Source organism: Bos taurus, chromosome 17 (assembly GCF_002263795.3).
Source record: "Bos taurus isolate L1 Dominette 01449 registration number 42190680 breed Hereford chromosome 17, ARS-UCD2.0, whole genome shotgun sequence".
Lineage (NCBI taxonomy): Eukaryota > Metazoa > Chordata > Mammalia > Artiodactyla > Bovidae > Bos > Bos taurus.
Window position 1 is genome coordinate 68,673,677 of NC_037344.1, and position 19,176 is coordinate 68,692,852.

Here is a 19,176-nt window from a genome sequence, read left to right on the forward strand (position 1 = left end):
GGTCTTACACCAACTCTTCTGACTCCTAAATCTAGAATTCTTTTGACCTTTAGGAGGTCTTATGCCTCTTGGGGAGTCACCCACACAATCCTGCACCCAGTTTTGCGGGCTTCTGGCCCCCTGCAGCTCACCTACAGGCTCCCCAGGAGTCGAGTCTCTGTACTGCAGGTTGAGAACCCCGTACAGGTCACACAGCCCTGTCCCGAGGACACGAAAGACATGAATGCACTTCACCAGAGCCTGAAGCCCAGCACGCACTTCAGCTGTCTCAACCACGATCCTGCACCGAGCTGCAGCCCCTGGCACATGACACGGCAGTTCTGACACCGATCCTCCGCCTCCTCTGTCCTTGCACGGCCCTCTGCCCCTCCCCAGGGGCTGCTGCTGGCCAGGGACGTGCTGGAATGCTTGTTAATGCTTCTTCAGCCGCCATCAGCCCTGGCAGCCTGCGCCCACAGCCTCCATGGCAGGGACTGCCTGCACCCCACATCCGGGTCCCCGGTTGACTCAGTGGGACCCTGCCTCTCTTCCCCCACCCCTAACACCATCTTGGTCACAGAGGGCCGGGGATGGGCAGGGTCCAGGGCTCAGGAACCCACCCAGTGCCCAGAACGGCGCTGCACACACCTGGTCACAGTTGTGTTTATTAAGGGTTTTCTAATAGTGTTAGGCTTTTTGCACATGTTTTTCCACCAAAGCTCAAATGAAGCTGGTCCTGTTACACACCATTCTACAGATGTGGGAACTGAGCCCCAGGAAGCAGAGGTCACTTGTTCAAGATGCCCCAGAGGGAGTGTAGGCATTCATTCTTGGGTTGGTCTGACTTCAGGGGTGGTGGATCCTGAACCATTAGTTACTGGTGATTGTCTGGAGGTGGCGGCTCGCCTTCAGCTGTGCAGGTGTCTGTCCTTGGAAGCCCAGCCCTAGGAACGAATGTTCTGAGTGACGTGGCAGATTCACATTTATTAGAATTTCTCAGAGAATGCAGAGTTTGCTGAACTTCAGCTTGTCTCTTCATTTGCACTCATAAAATATTAAAGCTGGAAGGTGCCCTGGTCAGTGGGATTGTCTAGTCTCCACATTTTATGAAAGCGGAAACTGAGGCCCAGAGGTGCAATGGTCTCAGCCCAGGCATCCCCAAGTCACAGATAATTAGGAAGAAATCCGGGACTCGGGACATCATGTCAATGCTCCCTAAGATCAAACAATGAAAGCTCAGGAAGTCACACTCAGGGCCTTCCGGTGCAAGCCTCTCATTTTACAAAAGAGGAAACTGAGAATCAGAGAACATCGGGGTCTTCCTAAGGCAAAGTGCTCCCCCGATGGTCCCCAGAGACCGAGTTTTGTGCTAGCAGTGTGACCATACAGATGAGATAACCTTTCACTGATGAAGTGGCAGTGCGGCTGCTGCTGCTAAGTCGCTTCAGTCGTGTCCGACTCTGTGCGACCCCATAGACGGCAGCCCACCAGGCTCCCCTATCCCTGGGATTCTCCAGGCAGGAACACTGGAGTGGGTTGCCATTTCCTTCTCCAACGCATGAAAGTGAAAAGTGAAAGTGAAGTCGCTCAGTTGTGTCCGACTCTTAGTGACCCCGTGGACTGCAGCCCACCAGGCTCCTCCGTCCATGGGATTTTCCAGGCAAGAGTACTGGAGTGGGGTGCCATTGCCTTCTCCAAAAGTAGTAATAACAGAACCTATAGTATAGGCTCACTCTCAGGAATATAAATGATGCTGGCCCTTAGGCCAGCACCCAACACTCACTAAGGGCTCCATCTGTAGTGTATATTACTACCACTGGTGGGCCCTTGTCATTTCCCCTCTGCCACCTGCCTTCCACGCCAAATGTTTCTGGGCACAGAACAGTGGGTAAGACTGTGGACTGCTGCTTCAGTCACTTGGTAGCTGGGTGACCTCGGACTGGTTACTAGTTTGTGACTCTGGGCTTCAAATGTCTCATCAGAAAATGGGATGGCAGGAACAGACCTACTAGACAGGACTTTGGGGGGATGGATATAATACATGTGATAGGCTTCATGCAAAGCCAGGCCTAAATGAAGTGCTCAGTGGATCTGAGCACCACTCTCACCACTTTCATGGCCACGTTGCATGTCCGTCCCATCCCAGGCTGCAGGGCGCCTGGCCCAGTGTTAGGAGTGCCATCGCAGCAAGGCAAGGCGATCTCGGAGCCCTGTGCCTCCTGCCTCCGGGGCAGGGACTGCGTGCACCCCACATCTGCCGCTCTTCCCCTGCCCCTAACACCATCTTGGTCACAGAGGGCAGAAGACGGGCAGGGTCCAAGGCTCAGGAACCCTCCCAGGGCCCAGAACTGTGACAACCGGTCACAGTTGTGCTTATTAAGGGTTTTCTAAGCCAGAAATAGTGTTAGGCTTTTGCATATGTTTTCCCACCAAACCTCAAAAGAAGCTGGTCCTGTTGCACACCATTCTACAGATGTGGAAACTGAGCCCCAGAAAGCAGAGGTCACTTGTCCGAGATGCCCCAGAGGGACTGTAGGCATTCTTGGGTTGGTCTGACTTCGGGGTGGATTCTGAACCGTTAGTTATCGTTGATTGTCTGGAGGCACAAGGACGCGGCTCTGCTTTCTCGGCGCCTGCCTGGAGGCGGGGATTCTGAAAATGCTGGACAGAATTCCGGTTTTTGCAAGTGGAAGTGTCCTGGAGGAGCCCCCCTTTCAGGTGCAGAAACTGAGGTCTGGGAAAGGAAGGTTGCTGTCCACAGTCTCACAGACGCCCGGTCTCAGGTTCAGGGTTTGATGCACAGGTGTCCTCGCTTGTGGCACGGTAGCCCAGGGACGGTCCCCTTCCCCAGGAGCCCCCGTCCCCGAGGAAGAGCGCCCATCCCAGAGTTCCGCCTCCTCGGTTCAAGGCTGTGTGGTCAGTCCTCCCGGTGGCATCTCGGCGTCTGCCCTGCCGTTACGACGAAGGAAGCGATGGCAACCGAGGTCGCTGCCACCTTTCTGCAGTCTCCAGGGATGCCTCTGACCCGGAGCTGTGGCGACCAGGGCTGCCGGAAAGCTGGGTTCCAGCTGTAGGTAGCGCTCGCTGTCCGCATTTCCGAGCCCGAGCGCTCGGAGGAGCGCTCGACAATCTTCGGAAGCCGGAGGGAAAGCTCGGGCATTTCCGGTGCCGAGGGGCGGGGCTGACCGTAATGCCGGCGTCTCCGCCTCCGCCTGTAGAGGGCGCTGTTGCCAGTGAGAGCCCGTCAAGCCGGAGAGCCGGCCAACGCATTAGGAGGCGCAGAAACAGGTTCTGCAACCTTGGAGCCCCGGTTTCTTCCTCTGGAAAATAGGCTTGATGACAAGCTTGTGAGACGCCAGTGGGACCCGAATAAGTTTGTGAGAGGAACTGGAAGACACATTGATAGATATGCATGCTATTTGCCTCAGTTTGTTCATCTGTAATTAGGGGTCATTGCACTTTCCATCCCTGTATAAATTGTGAGAATTGAAAACTGTGGGTAAGACACATAGGAAGGGCCTGGGGGACCTCCTTGGTGGTCCAGTGGCTGAGACTCCGAGTTCCAATGCAAGGGACCAGGGTTCGATCCCTGGTCAGGGAACTAGATCCCATATGCTGCAACTAAGACCTGGCTCAGCCAAATAAATAAGATCAAATCAAAAAAATAAAGAGCCTGGCACCTTGTAAGCACCTAGTAAAAGGTAATGATTGTGATAATGGGCGAAGGGCTCCCCCCAAGACAGGAAATAAAGTCCGCATGTCAGTTCCTGCTTCCCCTTCAGCTGCGGAGCCAGAGACAAGGCAGGTGCCAGATGTACTGAAACCACTGGCTGAGGGTCAGACCTGCCACTGACCACGTGGGCTTCAGTTCTCTCATCTGTGTAACTGATGGCCCCTAAGGCCCTTTAGCCCTGCTTCCTTGAACTCTGAGTTGTGAAATGCAGTCCAAGACAGCTTCTACTTACAGATGGATAGGGTGGACAAGGGCCTATAGGGAGTCACCACGGACATTTACTCTTTCCACAAACTTCACTGAGCTAACATTCTGGTACCAGGTCCTAGGGAGCAACATTAAGTAAGAGATGCCTCTTGCCCTTGCCCAAAGTTGAGTTAGGTGACAAACAGCCCTTTAGAATACAGGGTTAGGCTAGAACAAGGGCAAGTCAGGGGGTCGTAAGAGCCCACACCTTGGGGGTTAGGGAAGGCTCCTTGAAGGTGAAGGATAAAGAGAAGTTATGTGAAAATGGGGGCAGGGGAAAAGGATTTCAGACAAGAAGCTCTGGGTACGGGTACAAGAAAATATTGCAGAATCAAGAATTTCTCAGAGGTGGGTCGGAAGCAGAAGAGATTCTGGGAGAGAGGGCTGTCCTGAGCAAACACAGGGGTGGGGCCGGGTGGCTGTGTTCTAGAGCCAAGTTTTGTGCTTGGCAAGTGATTTAACCTTTCCAGGCCTCAATTTCCTCACCAAAGCTTTTTGGAGTGGATGTGATGCCTAAATGAGAAAACGTATGCAAAAGACTTAACAGCAGGGGCTTAATCAGCGGACTTAGAAGGTTGGTCAAGGCCAGATCAATACAGGCTGTTCTGCTGTAGGGACACTGGCTCAGATGTACATCCCCAGGCCCCTCCACAAGAGATTCTGACTCAGAGGATCTGGGAGGGCACAGAGATTCACTTTGGTGACCAGCATTGAGGCACGATTTTTTAAAATTTTAATGAAAAGCACATTTTCTCCACTAACTCCCTCCAAGACCGTAAAGACCTCAAGGTCAGCTTTGTCTCTTTCTTCCTTCACTGCTAACCTCCCCGGAAGCCAGAAGGCAGTTCAGGTGCCCAGCGGAGTTTTTTCCTGCACGTGTGACTGAGTCCCCGACCCAGGTCTGCTCTGGGCTCCCACAGTCTTCTGTCCAGGGCAGGCGCCTGGCTCAGGGCCGGGGAAGAGGTTTCAGAAACTTTCCTGGCACGTCTCCCCTCTGCTGGCATTTGTTTCTGGTTGGCGCCAGGCTGCTTCCAGGCCCTATGAGTCCTCATGCCGCCTGACCTTAGAGGGACAGGGGCTAGGATGTGGCTGCCCCTCAGAGAAGCAAACTTCACATCCTCTGAGCTCGTTTGCCAGGGCCTCTTTTAATGCCCAGTAATGCTGCATTTACCTGCCAACAGAAATGAACTTTTATCCAACTGATAGTTCTTCCCCCAAGCCTCAATACCCCACTTTAAACTGATTGGTATAGAATCTTTCTCAAATGTACTATGGACAGCCAGGATAAAGAGAGGAAGCATCACTTAAATATATTCTTCTGAAAGTGACTGCGCATCTTGAGAAGTGCAGCAGGCCCTGCTGTGAGCTCTGCGACCTTGGCAGGCCACTTTCTCTCTCTGACCTAGACAGCCTAGCCCGTATTGGGAAAGGGCCCTGCAGACCTAGGGCGACTGCTGCAGACACCACATACTTAGGTGGCCTGCACAGGGAACACCACACAGAGGTTGCCAGAATCGTTTCCTTGATGACCCAAGATCTACCTGTGAACATCAAGCATGGTTCCATGGCTACCGTCTATTTATCTGTTGCCTCAGGCTAGGCCATCCAGAGAGCCATCAGCCGTCATTTCAACTTCCTGACTGTAAGGTGGCCTGGGATGCCACCTTCCCCAAGACAATGCTGGTTCTCCACCTCCCTAGCTTCCACCAGATGCTGGAGGGAACTCCCGGAGCAAAGCTCCAGACAGTGTGACAGGACCAGGAAAGGGCTGGGTCCAGTTCTAAAGCAGTGGTCCTATGGGGACCCAGCTGGGCCTTCCCATGAACATGAAAGGTGGTAGCACAGCCTTACAGTTGAGCGTAAATGCTATAGAGACCAGCAGACCTGGGTTTGAATCCCAGCTCTGCCATTTACTACCTGTGACCTGGGGCAAGTTACCCGACCTCCTCTGAGCCTCCATTTCCCAAACCACGAAATGGGAATAGTCAGAGTATTTAATCTCATACAGTTGCTAGAATGAGAGAGGCCAGGTGTGAAAACAAAGGTACCTCTTCCTCTTCTTAGCAGAGCCTTGAGTCCTCTTGTTGCTTAGCCTCTTGCACTGGGTAACAAGAATATAACAGTCCTAGAGCATGTGTGAGTCCACAAGCCTCACCCAATTGCTAGAACTGGTCCCTTAGGAAAGACCAATGAACCATCTCACTCTCAGGCTCAGGAACCACCGCCGGAGAATCATTCATCTGTAATTGCTCGCAAAGAGAACTGTAAGAGTGGGGGAGATGGGGCGGATCTGTAAATCCACCCACCAGCTCCTGACCTTTTCGGCAGAATTCAGCCTCCTACCCACTGTCTTCCCAGGGTGGCAGACGGGTGGGCAGGCAAGCAGACCTGCTGCAGGCTTTCATCAGTTTTGGGTCAGTCCCCTGTGGTTACAACCACGAGAGGATACTAGGAGGGGGAGGCTTATGCAAAACTGCGTGTAGTTCAGTTTTTTGCTGTCTGCTTCATAAAGGGAGTAGGGGGAGGGAGGCCGCCTCCCCTTTACTATAAGTCAAGGCCTGCAAAAATAGGACACCTCTAAGGAGCAGGGGGGAGGAAGAGGGGAGGAAGGAAAGGAGGACAGAGAAACTGGGGGTGGAGGAGAGATGGAAGGGTGTGATAGAAGGACAAGGAACAGAGAGAGGAAGAGAAGGAGAGTATATGAGGCATGATGAACGCCAAAGAGAGACAAGGAGAAAGAGAAATACTCTGCGCTTCACAGACACACAAAAATAACTGCTGAATTAAAAAAGAAAAAGGTATTACTGAGGAGAGTTTGCAAGCAATGTAGTAGGCAGGGTCTGAGCCCTAGCGAAGGTGACCTCGCACAGCTCAGGCTGGCTGGAAGGCTCTTAGCCGGCAGTGGCCGCCCTCCAAGGGCTCAGCCAGCCGGGAGTTGTCCAGATGCCTGGTGCTGAAATGCCCGGGTACTCACCAGCTTCTCAAAGAGGACTTGCTCAGCCATTCGACTATTTGTTCAGCTCTGCTGTATGCCAACCACTGTTCCAAGGGCTGAGGAAAGCACCACTGAATAAGACAGGCAAAAGTCCTTGATTTTATGAAGCTTACACTCTATGGGAGGAGATAAGATAGTACAACTGTCCATGTTAGAAAAGGTCAAGTTCTATGGAGAGACATAAAGTAGGAAGAGAATGAGCTTAGCAAATACATCCCAAACAGAGGTCACAGCGAGGTGACACAGTGCTGTGGGATGCCAGGGCTGGGAGTGAGCCCCACGTAAAGGATGTACTGACACTGGGTCACAGGTCACAGGGACTCTCAGTTGGATGACCTGTCAGTGGCCAGACTCCAGTTCCAGCCAGCCGCTTGTTCCCTCTCTGGGGGCCTCTCATTCCTCCAACCTCAGGTCATCTGGGCCCCTCAGTGCCAGAGAAATGGGTTTTCACCTTCTGTATACAGCACTAGCTTAAGGTTGGATGATTTGAGACCCTGTCACTGGGTCAACTTGGGCAAGTCATCTCCTTACTCTGGCCTTTGTTTACTCATCTATAAAAGGGACAAGGATCCTTGACTAGTGATTCTTGCCATGTTTGAGGAGGTACCAAGGAGAAAGTGGTGGCTGAGTTCTGTCTGCTGTACACATGGGGGTATTTCCCCTCACTGGGGTATCATACTTCAGAGTCCCCAGGGCTTACCACAGGGTCTAACCCTGTTAGACACTGAATGAATGGAGTGGCAGCAATGCTTGGCCAGTGTTCACTGAAAACTGTGTTCCACCCTCACCCTTCACTCTGCAGCCCTGTTCCTGAAGAGCACTAACCCTGAAGGAGAGCCCAGAGGGAACAGGGCCTGAAGCCCATGCCTGAGTGGGTTCTGCAGTCTGGGCCACTTTGGGTGACACTTGGGGGGTCAGAAGCCACTGTGGTCAAATAAGTTTTGGGGAACTTGGCACCTCTGGGAGATTCCTAATGCTCATCACCATGTCCAGGCTCTAAGAGCTGCACCAAGAGTCCTGATAACTTCCTTCAGCTGTCAAACTCCTGTTTCTCCTCCTTTTTGGAGGAATGCTTATCATAATCCTCAAGAAGTTGCCCTGAGAAATGCTGCACTGGGATTTGGGAACGACTTGAGAATCCTTGTCCCGGGGAGACAATTTTAGAAGTTTCTGGGGTTCCGAACCTCAGTGTTTTTTGTACATCTATCACATAGCAGGCACTCAGTAAACATGTGAAGAATGGATGAATGAATGGATACATGACACTGTTGTTCTACTCAGTTTCAAATGGTAAAAACTGGGGCAGCAAGATCAAAGGGATTTGAGACTCAAGGACTCAGGGCAGAATCATTTTTAGTCCCCTTTAGACCACAAGTTTGGGTGAGGAACGGCTGGAATTTGTTCATCCATCCATTCATTCACCCAATGACAACTCAGGGTGGTAAGTGTGATGTGGTGGATTAGCACTGGGGACCATGGAGGGGATAACTGACTACATGTTGGGGTAAAAGGGAATGACTTCCAGGAGGTGAGCCTGAAGGGCCCTTTGAGGGGACTGGCCTCAGGATTCCCACCCTCATGTCATTTTCCAGCCACATGAATCACATTAGGGACTTCTTGCTTAGAATCCCATGGTTGTGGGCGCCCAGCCTTGACAGAATCCATCTTGGCCCCCTCCTCTCTTTTACCCAGCCCCTGCTGCCACTCCGCTTTGCTGTCAGCTGCCTGTCAGCCTCCCCACACCCAGAGGATGCATCTGCATTATGCAGATGACTGAAAAGACCCAAAGGAACAGAGCTAATGGCAAGATTCCAAGCAGAATGACAAGTCAATGGGGAGCCCTCTGCAAGCCCCCCAAATGCCATTCTTAGAAGCCTCAGGCCAGACACTCACCTCCATCCTCCCAGCACCAACTGCACACCTGCCCTTCTGCCCCCTGCAAACTGGAGCATGGCTGGACCTTTAAACAGGGGAAAAATGCTTCATCATGTTCTGCTTCTTCATGCAAAACCAGAAACTCCCTTCCCCCTCCCTCCTCCTCCCCAGTGCACTCTCCTCCCAGTAAAACCTGGTTAAAGGGACAGTACAATCACATCCCCATCTCTGAGGGCCTGCTTAGAACCAGGGGTCTGGGAGTGAGGTGGAGTGCAGAGAGAAAAGGACAGATAGAGGTCTTCCCTAGGGTATTTGTCTGTCCCCATCCTGGGGAGCCTACAGAAGGAAAACCATGCAGACTGGAAATGTAGTGCAGGTTGAATTAACTGCCTGAGGGAGGCTCAGGTCTGGGATGGAAGTCTTCAGTGACTCCCTAGGGGGTCTCAAGGCTCCCTGCCTCACCACACCTGACATCTAGGTCCCTTCAGCTCCAATGGAAGGACAAGACAGGTGTGTATGTGGGAGACAGTCACAGAATGGAGGAACTGGACCCCCAATAGAAGGTCAAGGGGCTGGGTCTCTGGCTGCCAGGGTGACCCCACTGGATTACCCATCCACCCCTCCTCAGTCCCCCATCTGCATAGCATAGGGATCAGACATCAGTGAGATAGAATTCCTCCCTCCCATCCCTCAAGGGGAAGGCAGAGGTTAATTAACCCCTTTCTCCCCAACAAAGAGTAGGCCCTGTCCTTGGTGCTGAAGCATCAGCTGCAGCACCACCCCCACTCCCAAGGCTCTTGACTGGAGTCAAACCCAAGACAAAGCTAACTATCAACAGCAGTGCAGGTCCCCCAAATACAAAGGCCCTCTTTTCTACCTGAATTAAGGCTTGTGGGGGTGAGCAGCTCTGATACCCTGAAAGCTTCTCACCGCTTCTCCGGGTGTGAGAAGGGAGCCCAGTCATGACACCCACTTGTCTCTTGTGGGTGTGGGGAGAAACGACAAGTTGAAGCCGAGGAGATGGAGAGGGGAGAGGAAGAAAGGACTTCTGAGTTGTGGGGAAGTGGCTGCTATGTCCACGGGCAGTAGGATTCCTCTCCTCTACTGATGCTGGAGACTTCCCAAGTCTCTGGGGGTCTCAAGTTGCAGCCTGACCTGGAGCAAGGTCTGTTCTTTGTACCGATGGGCGAACCGAGTGGGGGTGGGGGCAACGTGTTCAAGGTCATTCACCAGCAACTGTGGGGCTGTCCTCGGTGTGCAGACCCTGGCCCGAGGGACTCCTGGCACCCCTGCCACCTCCCCAAACCCCACACCCAACTCACACCAGCTGTCCCAACGCCATGCCCCGTTCCCTGCAGTACCCCCACTCTTGGTTCTTTGACCCTTGCACACTCCGCCTTTACAGGGAACCCTCTGCACACTTCACTGAGGGTCCTTCTTGCTGGGGCCGGTTTCGGGGTCTCCTGCCTCCTATCCTGAGGAGAACACTGTGCCCACCCCCAATCCGGGCTTCCCTTCTCTAGCCTCTGCAGTGTCTCCCACACCCCCAATTCAGGGCAGCCTTGCCGCCCCTCCCCAACTCCAGGCCCCCTCCCCTTTTTCGGACCGGTTGCCGAGTTCTTGAATCCTCTCTTGGTGGCCTCTCTAGCAGCTAGGGTCTTCTATCTCTACTCTGTAGCGCCCACCATGCCTCCATTCAGGAGTACTTTTCTCCTCCCCTATTCCGGGCCGGCTGCAGACACTCTGAGCTCCCTCTCCTGAGGGTCTAACTATCAGGGAATTCCTGTGCCCCCTATCACTCGGGGTCCTCATCCTACTGCGCCTTCCACCACCCCATCCCGAGGGCATCCTGTCCCATTCCCATCTGGTCTCCTTGCCCTCGCTCCCCCATTTCGGACGCCTTCTCTCTTTCCGAACATAGTAGTAGGGTCTCGCCACCCGCACCCGGGGGGTCCCCGGCGGTCCACTCCGGGAGTCCTCTACCGTCTGACGCCCTCGGCGGGGTGGGGGCGCGGGTCTCCTCTGACGCTGCGTTGTCGATTCCCCTTCACTCCTAGGTTCCCCTGCCCCGCCCCTCTCACTGCGGCGGAGCCGGCCGGCCTAGGCCGCTGGGGGAGGAGGCGGAGAGGGCGGGGCCCTCCTCCCCCGCTCCGCCCCCCCCGCCCGAACTGCTGAGGGGCTGGACCCCGCCGGGCTGCTATAAAAGGGCCGGCCGGTCCGGAGGTGCCGCAGTGTCGCCCGCCTCCTCCTAGCCTCAGGGCTCCCTCTCCGCCGGTGGCCGCACCCGCTCCGGCCACGATGAGCTTCAGCGGCGCCGACGCGCTGCTGGGCGCCTTCGCGCCGCTCCACGGAGGCGGCAGCTTGCACTATGCACTGGCTCGCAAAGGCGGCGCCGGCGGAGCGCGCTCTGCAGCCGGCTCCTCCAGCGGATTCCACTCATGGGCGCGGACCTCCGTGAGCTCCGTGTCGGCCTCCCCGAGCCGCTTCCGAGGCGCCGGGACTACCTCCAGCACCGACTCGCTAGACACCCTGAGCAACGGACCGGAGGGCTGCGTGGTGGTGGCGCGCAGTGAGAAGGAGCAGCTGCAGGTGCTGAACGACCGCTTCGCGGGCTACATCGACAAGGTGCGGCAGCTCGAGGCGCATAACCGCAGCCTGGAGGGCGAGGCGGCGGCGCTGCGGCAGCAGCAGGCGGGCCGCGCAGCCATGGGCGAGCTGTACGAGCGCGAGGTGCGCGAGATGCGCGGCGCAGTGCTGCGCTTGGGCGCGGCTCGCGGCCAGCTGCGCCTGGAGCAGGAGCACCTGCTGGAGGACATCGCGCACGTGCGCCAGCGCCTGGACGACGAGGCCCGGCAGCGCGAGGAGGCCGAGGCAGCGACGCGCGCACTGGCCCGCTTTGCGCAGGAGGCCGAGGCGGCGCGCGTCGAGCTGCAGAAGAAGGCACAAGCCCTGCAGGAAGAGTGCGGCTACCTGCGGCGTCACCACCAGGAGGAGGTGGGCGAGCTGCTCGGCCAGATCCAGAGCAGCAGCGCCGCGCAGACGCAGGCCGAGGCGCGCGATGCCCTCAAGTGCGACGTGACGTCGGCCCTGCGCGAGATCCGCGCGCAGCTTGAAGGCCACACGGTGCAGAGCACGCTTCAGTCCGAGGAGTGGTTCCGAGGTTTGCAGGCGTGGGGGGCAGGGAGGAGGGGCGCCCCCTGGTGGTCGGACATCGAGAGGCAGGGTGGTGTGACCTAGGGGGTCGGTGGAGTCGGCCTAGAGGGCTGGTTGGATGGTGCGGTTGCTCAGGTTCCCCCAGCAAAGGGCACGTCCCTTAGCTAAAAAACAGTTTTACTCTGGGTCTTTTCAGCGGCACTCCCCGCCTCTTCCTCCCCACTCTAGGTTCTCCTTTGGCCTTCTCCAGGGTCCTTGTATCTGTCCTTCAATTCTCAGTCCTCTCTGCTCCTTCTCCCAAGTCAGGGTAACCCCTCGACTGTGAGTCAGCCCCACTTCCAACAGGTTCCCTCTTCCGCTCCAAAGCGGCGCCGGCTTCTAGTCGTTGGGGCCGGGGAGGTCCCTCATTGCCCCTCAAAGTAACATCCCTTCCCCGTCCAATGCTGCCCATCCCCCTCTTCTGCACACTGCAGGGGACCCCATTCTCCTGACACCTATCAGGCCCCTCCCCGCCACAGTCAGAGAGGGTGAGTCATTCTCACATTCTCTCTCCCCAGGAAGGCCATCATTACAACCAATTGGTGTGTGAGGCTGAAGGGGCCAGGGGGCCCTTGAATGTCCTCTCTCCCCTTCCTGAAAGCTGGGAGCCTCCCAAATCTATCTCCCTCCCCCACCTCCACGCCACCCTGAGTCAGCTAGGGTGCAGCTGCTGCAGCTCTGAAGCTGTGTCCAACACCCGCAGGGTGACTTTGACCCACACTCTGCCCTCTCTGGTTTTCATTCCTTTTGGGATTAGAAGGGGAATGGACCAACTGGGCTTCTTACCCTGGGGCGTTCCACGCTCCTTAAAACTTCTGCATTGTTCTTGGGAGAGGGCACAGAGGCTTCAGTGATTTTCAGAGAAGCCTGTGATACACAGTGGGTAAGAATCCTCACGCATTTGGATGGTCTCTAAGTCTCTGGAAGCACTAGGAGGGAAAACCAGAAAAGCTGGGGTTTGGGTGCATGGCTTTTCTGGTTCCTGCCTCTCCTCTGCGGTAGCAGAACCACCCCTCCCCCATCTCTGCAGCAGCAAAGCTCCTCCCAGAGCAAGCTGCCCTCTTGGACTTTGCTCTTCACCCTGGCAGACCATCCCAGGACTTCTGGATCACTCTTCCTCCTCAGCTCCTAAGACTCAGGTCCTGGGTATCATTATCTCAGGATTCAGGATGCTCACAGTCAGGAGGTTCACACTAGATCTCCAGACCCACTCTGGCCCCTGAAGCCTTCTGGGAACCTGCAGCCTGTTGCTCACAGGAGCCAGGGTGTGGCTGTCATGGGCACAGGGGCTCCTGTGCTAGAGAACGCGCAGCCAGGGGGAGGAAGGGACAGAGGAGCTGGCACACGGGCCTCAGACTCCACAGGGATTTGGGCTCTGCTATGGCTCCATGGCTCCCAGAGCCCTAATGCCTCTAAAGGTCATAGGCTCATTGATTTGTTCAACCCCAAGCTTGAGGTTAAGCTCCATGGGCCAGGTTTCATAACCCCCCGCACTGCCAGCCTTTGTTGGGGAGGTGAACCAGAAGGGCCAGAAGAAATAGGGGCTTCTTTGCTGTGCAGGACCTGAGGCCTGCGTTTGGGGAGTCAGGGTGTGATCTTTGGAGCCAGATACACACTAGATTTGAACCCCAGTCCTGCTGCTCAAACTGGCCTGCTGGCCTTGGGCAGTGTCATCTGCCTGTCACACAGGAGAGGATGAGTGAAGCATCCACAATAGCCCCTGGCACTCAGGAGGTCCTTAACCCGCGTGTGGCCCCTTCCAAATCCAGTTGTGTCTAACCCTGTGCCCTGCCTCTCTCCCCCACAGTGAGGCTGGACCGACTGTCCGAGGCAGCCAAGGTGAACACAGACGCCATGCGCTCAGCACAGGAGGAGATATCTGAGTACCGGCGCCAGCTGCAGGCCAGGACCACAGAGCTGGAGACGCTCAAAAGCACCAAGGACTCACTGGAGAGGCAGCGCTCTGAGCTGGAGGACCGTCACCAGGCTGACATCGCATCCTACCAGGTGGGCAGGGGTGGGGCAGAAAGCCAGACCACCTAACCTTGCTGGGTGACCCTGGACAAGTCACTGTCCCTCTTTGAGTGGAGAGCATAGGCCTTAGAGTCAGACATACCAGGGGTACCTGTATGTCTTTCTAGCTGTGTGACCCTAAGAAAGTTATCTGCCTCTCTCTGTGACTGAATTCTCTCAATGCAATTAAAAAAAAAAAAAGCCTCCTTTGCAGAGCTATGATTAAAGAGAGAGATGAACTTCTCATGAGATGAGTGAGAGACAGCAGAGTCTTGGTCCTGGTGGGTGTTCAGTAAACAGTAACCAGTGTCTGAGTGAGGACAGCCTGGGAAGGCCTCAGCAGATACCTCCCACTAAAGACAATGATTGAAAGAAAGTGTCTAAAAATTCTTTTAGAGAACTTATTATACAAGCAGTATGTGGTTGTTGTAGAAAAAGAGGCTGCTTTTTGATCAGCCACGGTGGTTGCCTTTAAGCAGTGGCTCGGGGGCTTGGGTCGGGGAGAAGCCTCAGCTCGTGCTTAGCGTGCTTCTGTGCATGGTCTCAGCCATCAACGGCAGTTGCCTCCCGAGCCTTTACTGTGCAGGTGCTTTGGAGCACTGGGCAGACAACAGGGAGCCAAAGCAGACAAGTTCCCACTGAGCCCTTTCTAAGCTTAAGATCTGTAAAAATTCACCCATCATCCCAATGACCTGTGGTAGCCATGGTCAGTGTCTGGCGCGTTCCATTCCAGAACACTCCCCAGGCTGAGGTTATACACACAGTGGGATGTTTGTTCCGGGTCCATGAATGAGGTCCCGAAGCTTTCACAAGGTGGGGCTGGCCTGGGCCTCTTTGGGTTTGCAGAGCCCACTCCAGCCTCGCTGGTGCCGAGGTCTCCATGGTGACTGGCAGCAACGCATGTGTGACTTCTCCTCCCCAGGAGGCCATCCAGCAGCTGGATGCAGAGCTGAGGAACACCAAGTGGGAGATGGCAGCCCAGCTCCGAGAGTACCAGGATCTACTCAATGTCAAGATGGCTCTGGACATTGAGATCGCTGCTTACAGGTGAGGGGGCCGGGGGGCCTTTGGGTGGTGGGAGCCCTTGTGTTCTTAGAAGGAGAAGCCTTGGATTTTAAGATCTGCAGTGAGGTAGCCTGCTGTCTTAGAGACCAAAAAAAAAAATTTTTTTTCTTACTATTGTGAAATGTATACAGCATAAAATTTACCGTTTAGCCATTTTAAAGCCTACGGTTCAGTGGCATTAAAACTATTTACATTGCCGTCCAGTCATCACTATCATCTACCTCCAGAACACTTTTCGTCTTCCCGCACTGAAATTCGGTGCTCATTAAACAAGAACTCCCTGATCCCTTCCCCTCCCTCCCCCGAGTCCTGGCCACCATTGTTCTGTCTTCTGAGAAGCAAATATCTTGAGCGTGACTTAGAGGGTCTGACAGTGATTTAGAGGGTTAAAGCTCCCCACCCTCTTCTCAGATTCAGCCAGCCAGAGGCCTGTCTTGGGAGAGAAAGGAGGGACTTGAGTTGTCAAGGACCTTTACGACTCTACCTCTTAAAGAGATTCTTTTCATTCATTATTTCATTGAAACCACCCTCTGAGGTAGAAACTCTTAATGACCCTGTTTTTACCAATGAGGAGACTGAGGCTTGAAGAGTTTGAATGGCTTTGCTGATAAGGTCACACTTCTAGTGGGTAGGAAAGTGTAGAACTCTGTCCCTACTCTATTCCTAAAATTCAAAGGATGAGAATATAACAACAGAGCCTTGAAATTCAAATGGGAACATTCTAATACCTTTAAAGCCCAGGTTTATAAATGTGGAATTTCTTGCTCATACTCCCCCCTTTCTCTTAAACAACATTTTGAGGGACAATACATGTAAATTTTGTTAATATAGGCGTTCTCTCTTGAGGGCCATTTTTCAGAGGAAAAAAAGTTTAATAAGTGGTAGCCTTAGTTGAATTAAAACAAGAGCAATGCCATTGGGGTACAGATTCTGGTAGTCCTTGGGATGATCTGCTAGTGACCTCCTCCAGTCTAAGTGCCCACCATTCACATCCCTTCTTCCACCAATCTATGTATCACTACACACAGGGGGTCTTCGGAGTAACCCAGGAAGCCCCCTACCTCAGTGATCGACTTTGAGTTAATAGTAACATGTTTCATTATCCATTCTGCAGAAAACTCCTGGAGGGTGAAGAATGTCGAATTGGCTTTGGCCCGAGTCCTTTCCTCCTTCCAGAAGGACTCCCCAAGATCCCCTCCGTGTCCACTCACATCAAAGTCAAAAGTGAAGAGAAGATCAAGATGGTAGAAAAGTCAGAGAAGGAAACTGTGATTGTGGAGGAACAGACAGAGGAGGTCCAAGTGACTGAAGAAGTGACTGAAGAAGAAGAGAAAGAGGCCAAAGAGGAGGAAGGAGAAGCAGTAAAGTCTCCCCCAGCAGAAGAGGCTGCATCCCCAGAGAAGGAGGAGGCCAAGTCACCAGCCGAGGCCAAGTCCCCAGAGAAGGCCAAGTCCCCTGTGAAGGAGGAGGCCAAGTCCCCACAGAAGGAAGAGGCCAAGTCACCAGCTGAGGTGAAGTCCCCTGAGAAGGCCAAGTCCCCCGTGGAGGCCAAGTCCCCAGAGAAGGCCAAGTCCCCTGTGAAGGAAGAAGCCAAATCCCCAGAGAAGGCCAAGTCCCCAGTGGAGGCCAAGTCTCCAGAAAAGGCCAAGTCCCCCATGAAGGAAGAGGCCAAGTCCCCAGAGAAGGTCAAATCCCCAGTGGAGGCCAAATCCCCAGAGAAGGAGGAGGCCAAGTCCCCAGAGAAGGCCAAGTCCCCAGAGAAAGCCAAGTCCCCTGTGAAGGAAGAGGCCAAGTCCCCAGAGAAGGCCAAGTCCCCAGTGGAAGCCAAGTCCCCTGTGAAGGAGGAGGCCAAGTCCCCAGAGAAGGCCAAGTCTCCAGTGGAGGCCAAGTCGCCAGAGAAGGCCAAGTCTCCTGTGAAGGAGGAGGCCAAGTCCCCAGAGAAGGCCAAGTCTCCTGTGAAGGAGGAGGCCAAGTCCCCAGAGAAGGCCAAGTCTCCTGTGAAAGAGGAGGCCAAGTCCCCAGAGAAGGCCAAGTCTCCTGTGAAGGAGGAGGCCAAGTCGCCAGAGAAGGCCAAGTCTCCTGTGAAAGAGGAGGCCAAGTCCCCAGAGAAGGCCAAGTCTCCTGTGAAAGAGGAGGCCAAGTCCCCAGAGAAGGCCAAGTCCCCAGTAGAGGCCAAGTCCCCAGAGAAGGCCAAGTCTCCTGCGAAGGAGGAGGCCAAGTCGCCAGAGAAGGCCAAGTCTCCTGTGAAAGAGGAGGCCAAGTCCCCAGAGAAGGCCAAGTCTCCTGTGAAAGAGGAGGCCAAGTCCCCAGAGAAGGCCAAGTCTCCTGCGAAGGAGGAGGCCAAGTCCCCAGAGAAGGCCAAGTCCCCAGAGAAGCCCAAAAGCCCTGTGAAGGAGGAGGCCAAGTCCCCAGAGAAGCCCAAAAGCCCTGTGAAGGAGGAGGCCAAGTCCCCAGAGAAGCCCAAAAGCCCTGTCAAGGAGGAGGCCAAATCCCCAGAGAAGGCCAAGTCTCCTGTGAAGGATGAGGCCAAGGCTCCTGGGAAGGAGGTCCCAAAGAAGGAGGAGGCCAAGTCCCCTGTGAAGGAGGAAGAAAAACCCCAGGAGGTGAGAGCCAAAGAGCCCCCAAAGAAGGCAGAGGAAGAGAAAGCTCCAGCCATACCCAAAGCTGAGGAGAAGAAGGACAGCAAGAAAGATGAGGTGCCCAAGAAGGAGGCTCCAAAGCCCGAGGAGAAGAAGGAGCCTGCTGTGGAAAAGCCCAAAGAACCCAAAGCTGAAGCCAAGAAGGAAGAGGCTGAAGATAAGAAAAAAGCAACCACCCCAGAGAAGGAGGCTCCTGCCAAGGGGAAGGAAGAGGCCAAGCCTAAAGAGAAGACTGAGGTGGCCAAGAAGGAACCAGATGATGCCAAGCCCAAAGAACCCAGCAAAGCAGCAGAAAAGCCAAAGAAGGAAGAGACGCCGGCAGCACCGGAGAAAAAAGACGCCAAGGAGGGGAAGGCCGCAGAAGCCAAGAAGCCTGAGGAGAAACCCAAAACAGAGGCCCAAGCCAAGGAACCTGGCAAGGAGGCCTCCACACCCGGGAAAGCCAAGGCTGAGAAATCCTCCAGCACAGACCAGAAAGACAGCAGACCTGCAGAGAAGGCCGCAGAAGATAAGGCCACCAAGGGAGAGAAGTAAGGTAGGGAGAAGGGATCGTTCAGAGCAGCCAAAGAAACTCAGGGGGGTCTGGGAGCTCAAAGATCAGTATCACAAATTTTCACTTTTTTCTCTCTTTTCTTTAAGAAGAAACTCTGCTTAGACAACAGGCCCTCCTTCACCAAACAGGAATTTCTATTAGCAATATGTTAGCAAGAGAGGGTCCTCCCAACTCCCAGCCCCATGGCCCAAACCCTCCCTAGGCGATGGGCAATTATGTTATGATAGCTTATGTAGCCGAATGTGATATATGCCGAATGCCACACGTAAACACTTGACTATACAGACTGCCCCCTCCTCTCCAAATAAGTGCATTTATTTCCTGTATGTGCAACTGACAGATGACCGCAATAATGAATGAGCAGTTAGAAACACATAATGCTTGAGATGTCTTAACCTATTCCTGAATGCCTTCTATTTTCCAAAGGGGTGGTCGAGTCCTTGCCTAAAGCTCTCTGTCCCAGAAGAGCTGCAGCAGGTGGGGCTGGGCGCTGACCACTGTACCACGCCAGGGCGCACTTTTCCACTGGAATCCACTTTCAATTGCTTCTGTGCAATAAAACCAAGTGCTTATAAAATAGAAATGTGACTGTTGTCATTTCTTCCTTTCCCCTGGACGGGCTGGGGGATGGGCAAGGGAGGTCTTAATTTTACACTTGAGAGTGCGCGGGACTGGGAGGGAACAGGAAATCTTGTGCCGTCCGGGACTGGTTACGAGGCTGCCCTCAGGCTATTTCCTGGGCACAAACCCAGGCACTGTGCTCAGTGCTTTGAAATCTTATAAACAGGTGGCCTGGTGTGTGGTTTCTCCACAAGGTCCATGTACCACCTATATAAGCATCTGGGCACCTTATAAACATGCAGACTCCTTCATTCAACCAACCTCT

General features: G+C 54.3%; 1 protein-coding gene and 1 long non-coding RNA gene across 6 annotated transcripts; one reads left to right on the top strand and one right to left on the bottom strand.

The window, feature by feature from the left end:
• Positions 1-626: 626 nt before the first annotated feature.
• On the bottom strand, positions 627-11,007 carry LOC100847257 (uncharacterized). 5 transcript variants are annotated; one of them, XR_003030081.2, is made up of 5 exons: positions 10,812-11,007; positions 8,847-8,913; positions 6,933-7,069; positions 6,007-6,220; positions 627-5,129 (listed from the first exon to the last, which is right to left on the bottom strand). It is a non-coding gene; the product is annotated as an uncharacterized lncRNA (long non-coding RNA). The 5 variants fall into 5 exon arrangements; XR_009491114.1 differs by adding an exon at positions 9,706-9,807 and having other exon boundaries at positions 627-6,220; XR_812473.4 differs by lacking the exon at positions 6,007-6,220 and having other exon boundaries at positions 627-3,366.
• A 49-nt stretch (positions 11,008-11,056) lies between these two features.
• NEFH (neurofilament heavy chain) lies at positions 11,057-18,873 on the top strand. The gene is made up of 4 exons (XM_005218112.4): positions 11,057-11,988; positions 13,828-14,027; positions 14,956-15,080; positions 16,213-18,873. The coding sequence occupies exons 1-4, from the start codon at positions 11,127-11,129 to the stop codon at positions 18,269-18,271; spliced, it is 3,246 nt and encodes a 1,081-aa protein (XP_005218169.1). The 5' UTR covers positions 11,057-11,126; the 3' UTR covers positions 18,272-18,873.
• The last annotated feature ends 303 nt before the right edge of the window (positions 18,874-19,176 follow it).

Bases quoted from the DNA above. Each gene is read 5' to 3' on its own strand.
- NEFH (XM_005218112.4), top strand. From the start codon at position 11,127: ATGAGCTTCAGCGGCGCCGACGCGCTGCTGGGCGCCTTCGCGCCGCTC. The intron at 11,989-13,827 runs GTTTGCAGGCGT...TCTCCCCCACAG, and splicing joins GTCCGAGGAGTGGTTCCGAG to TGAGGCTGGACCGACTGTCC. The intron at 15,081-16,212 runs GTGAGGGGGCCG...TCCATTCTGCAG, and splicing joins ATTGAGATCGCTGCTTACAG to AAAACTCCTGGAGGGTGAAG.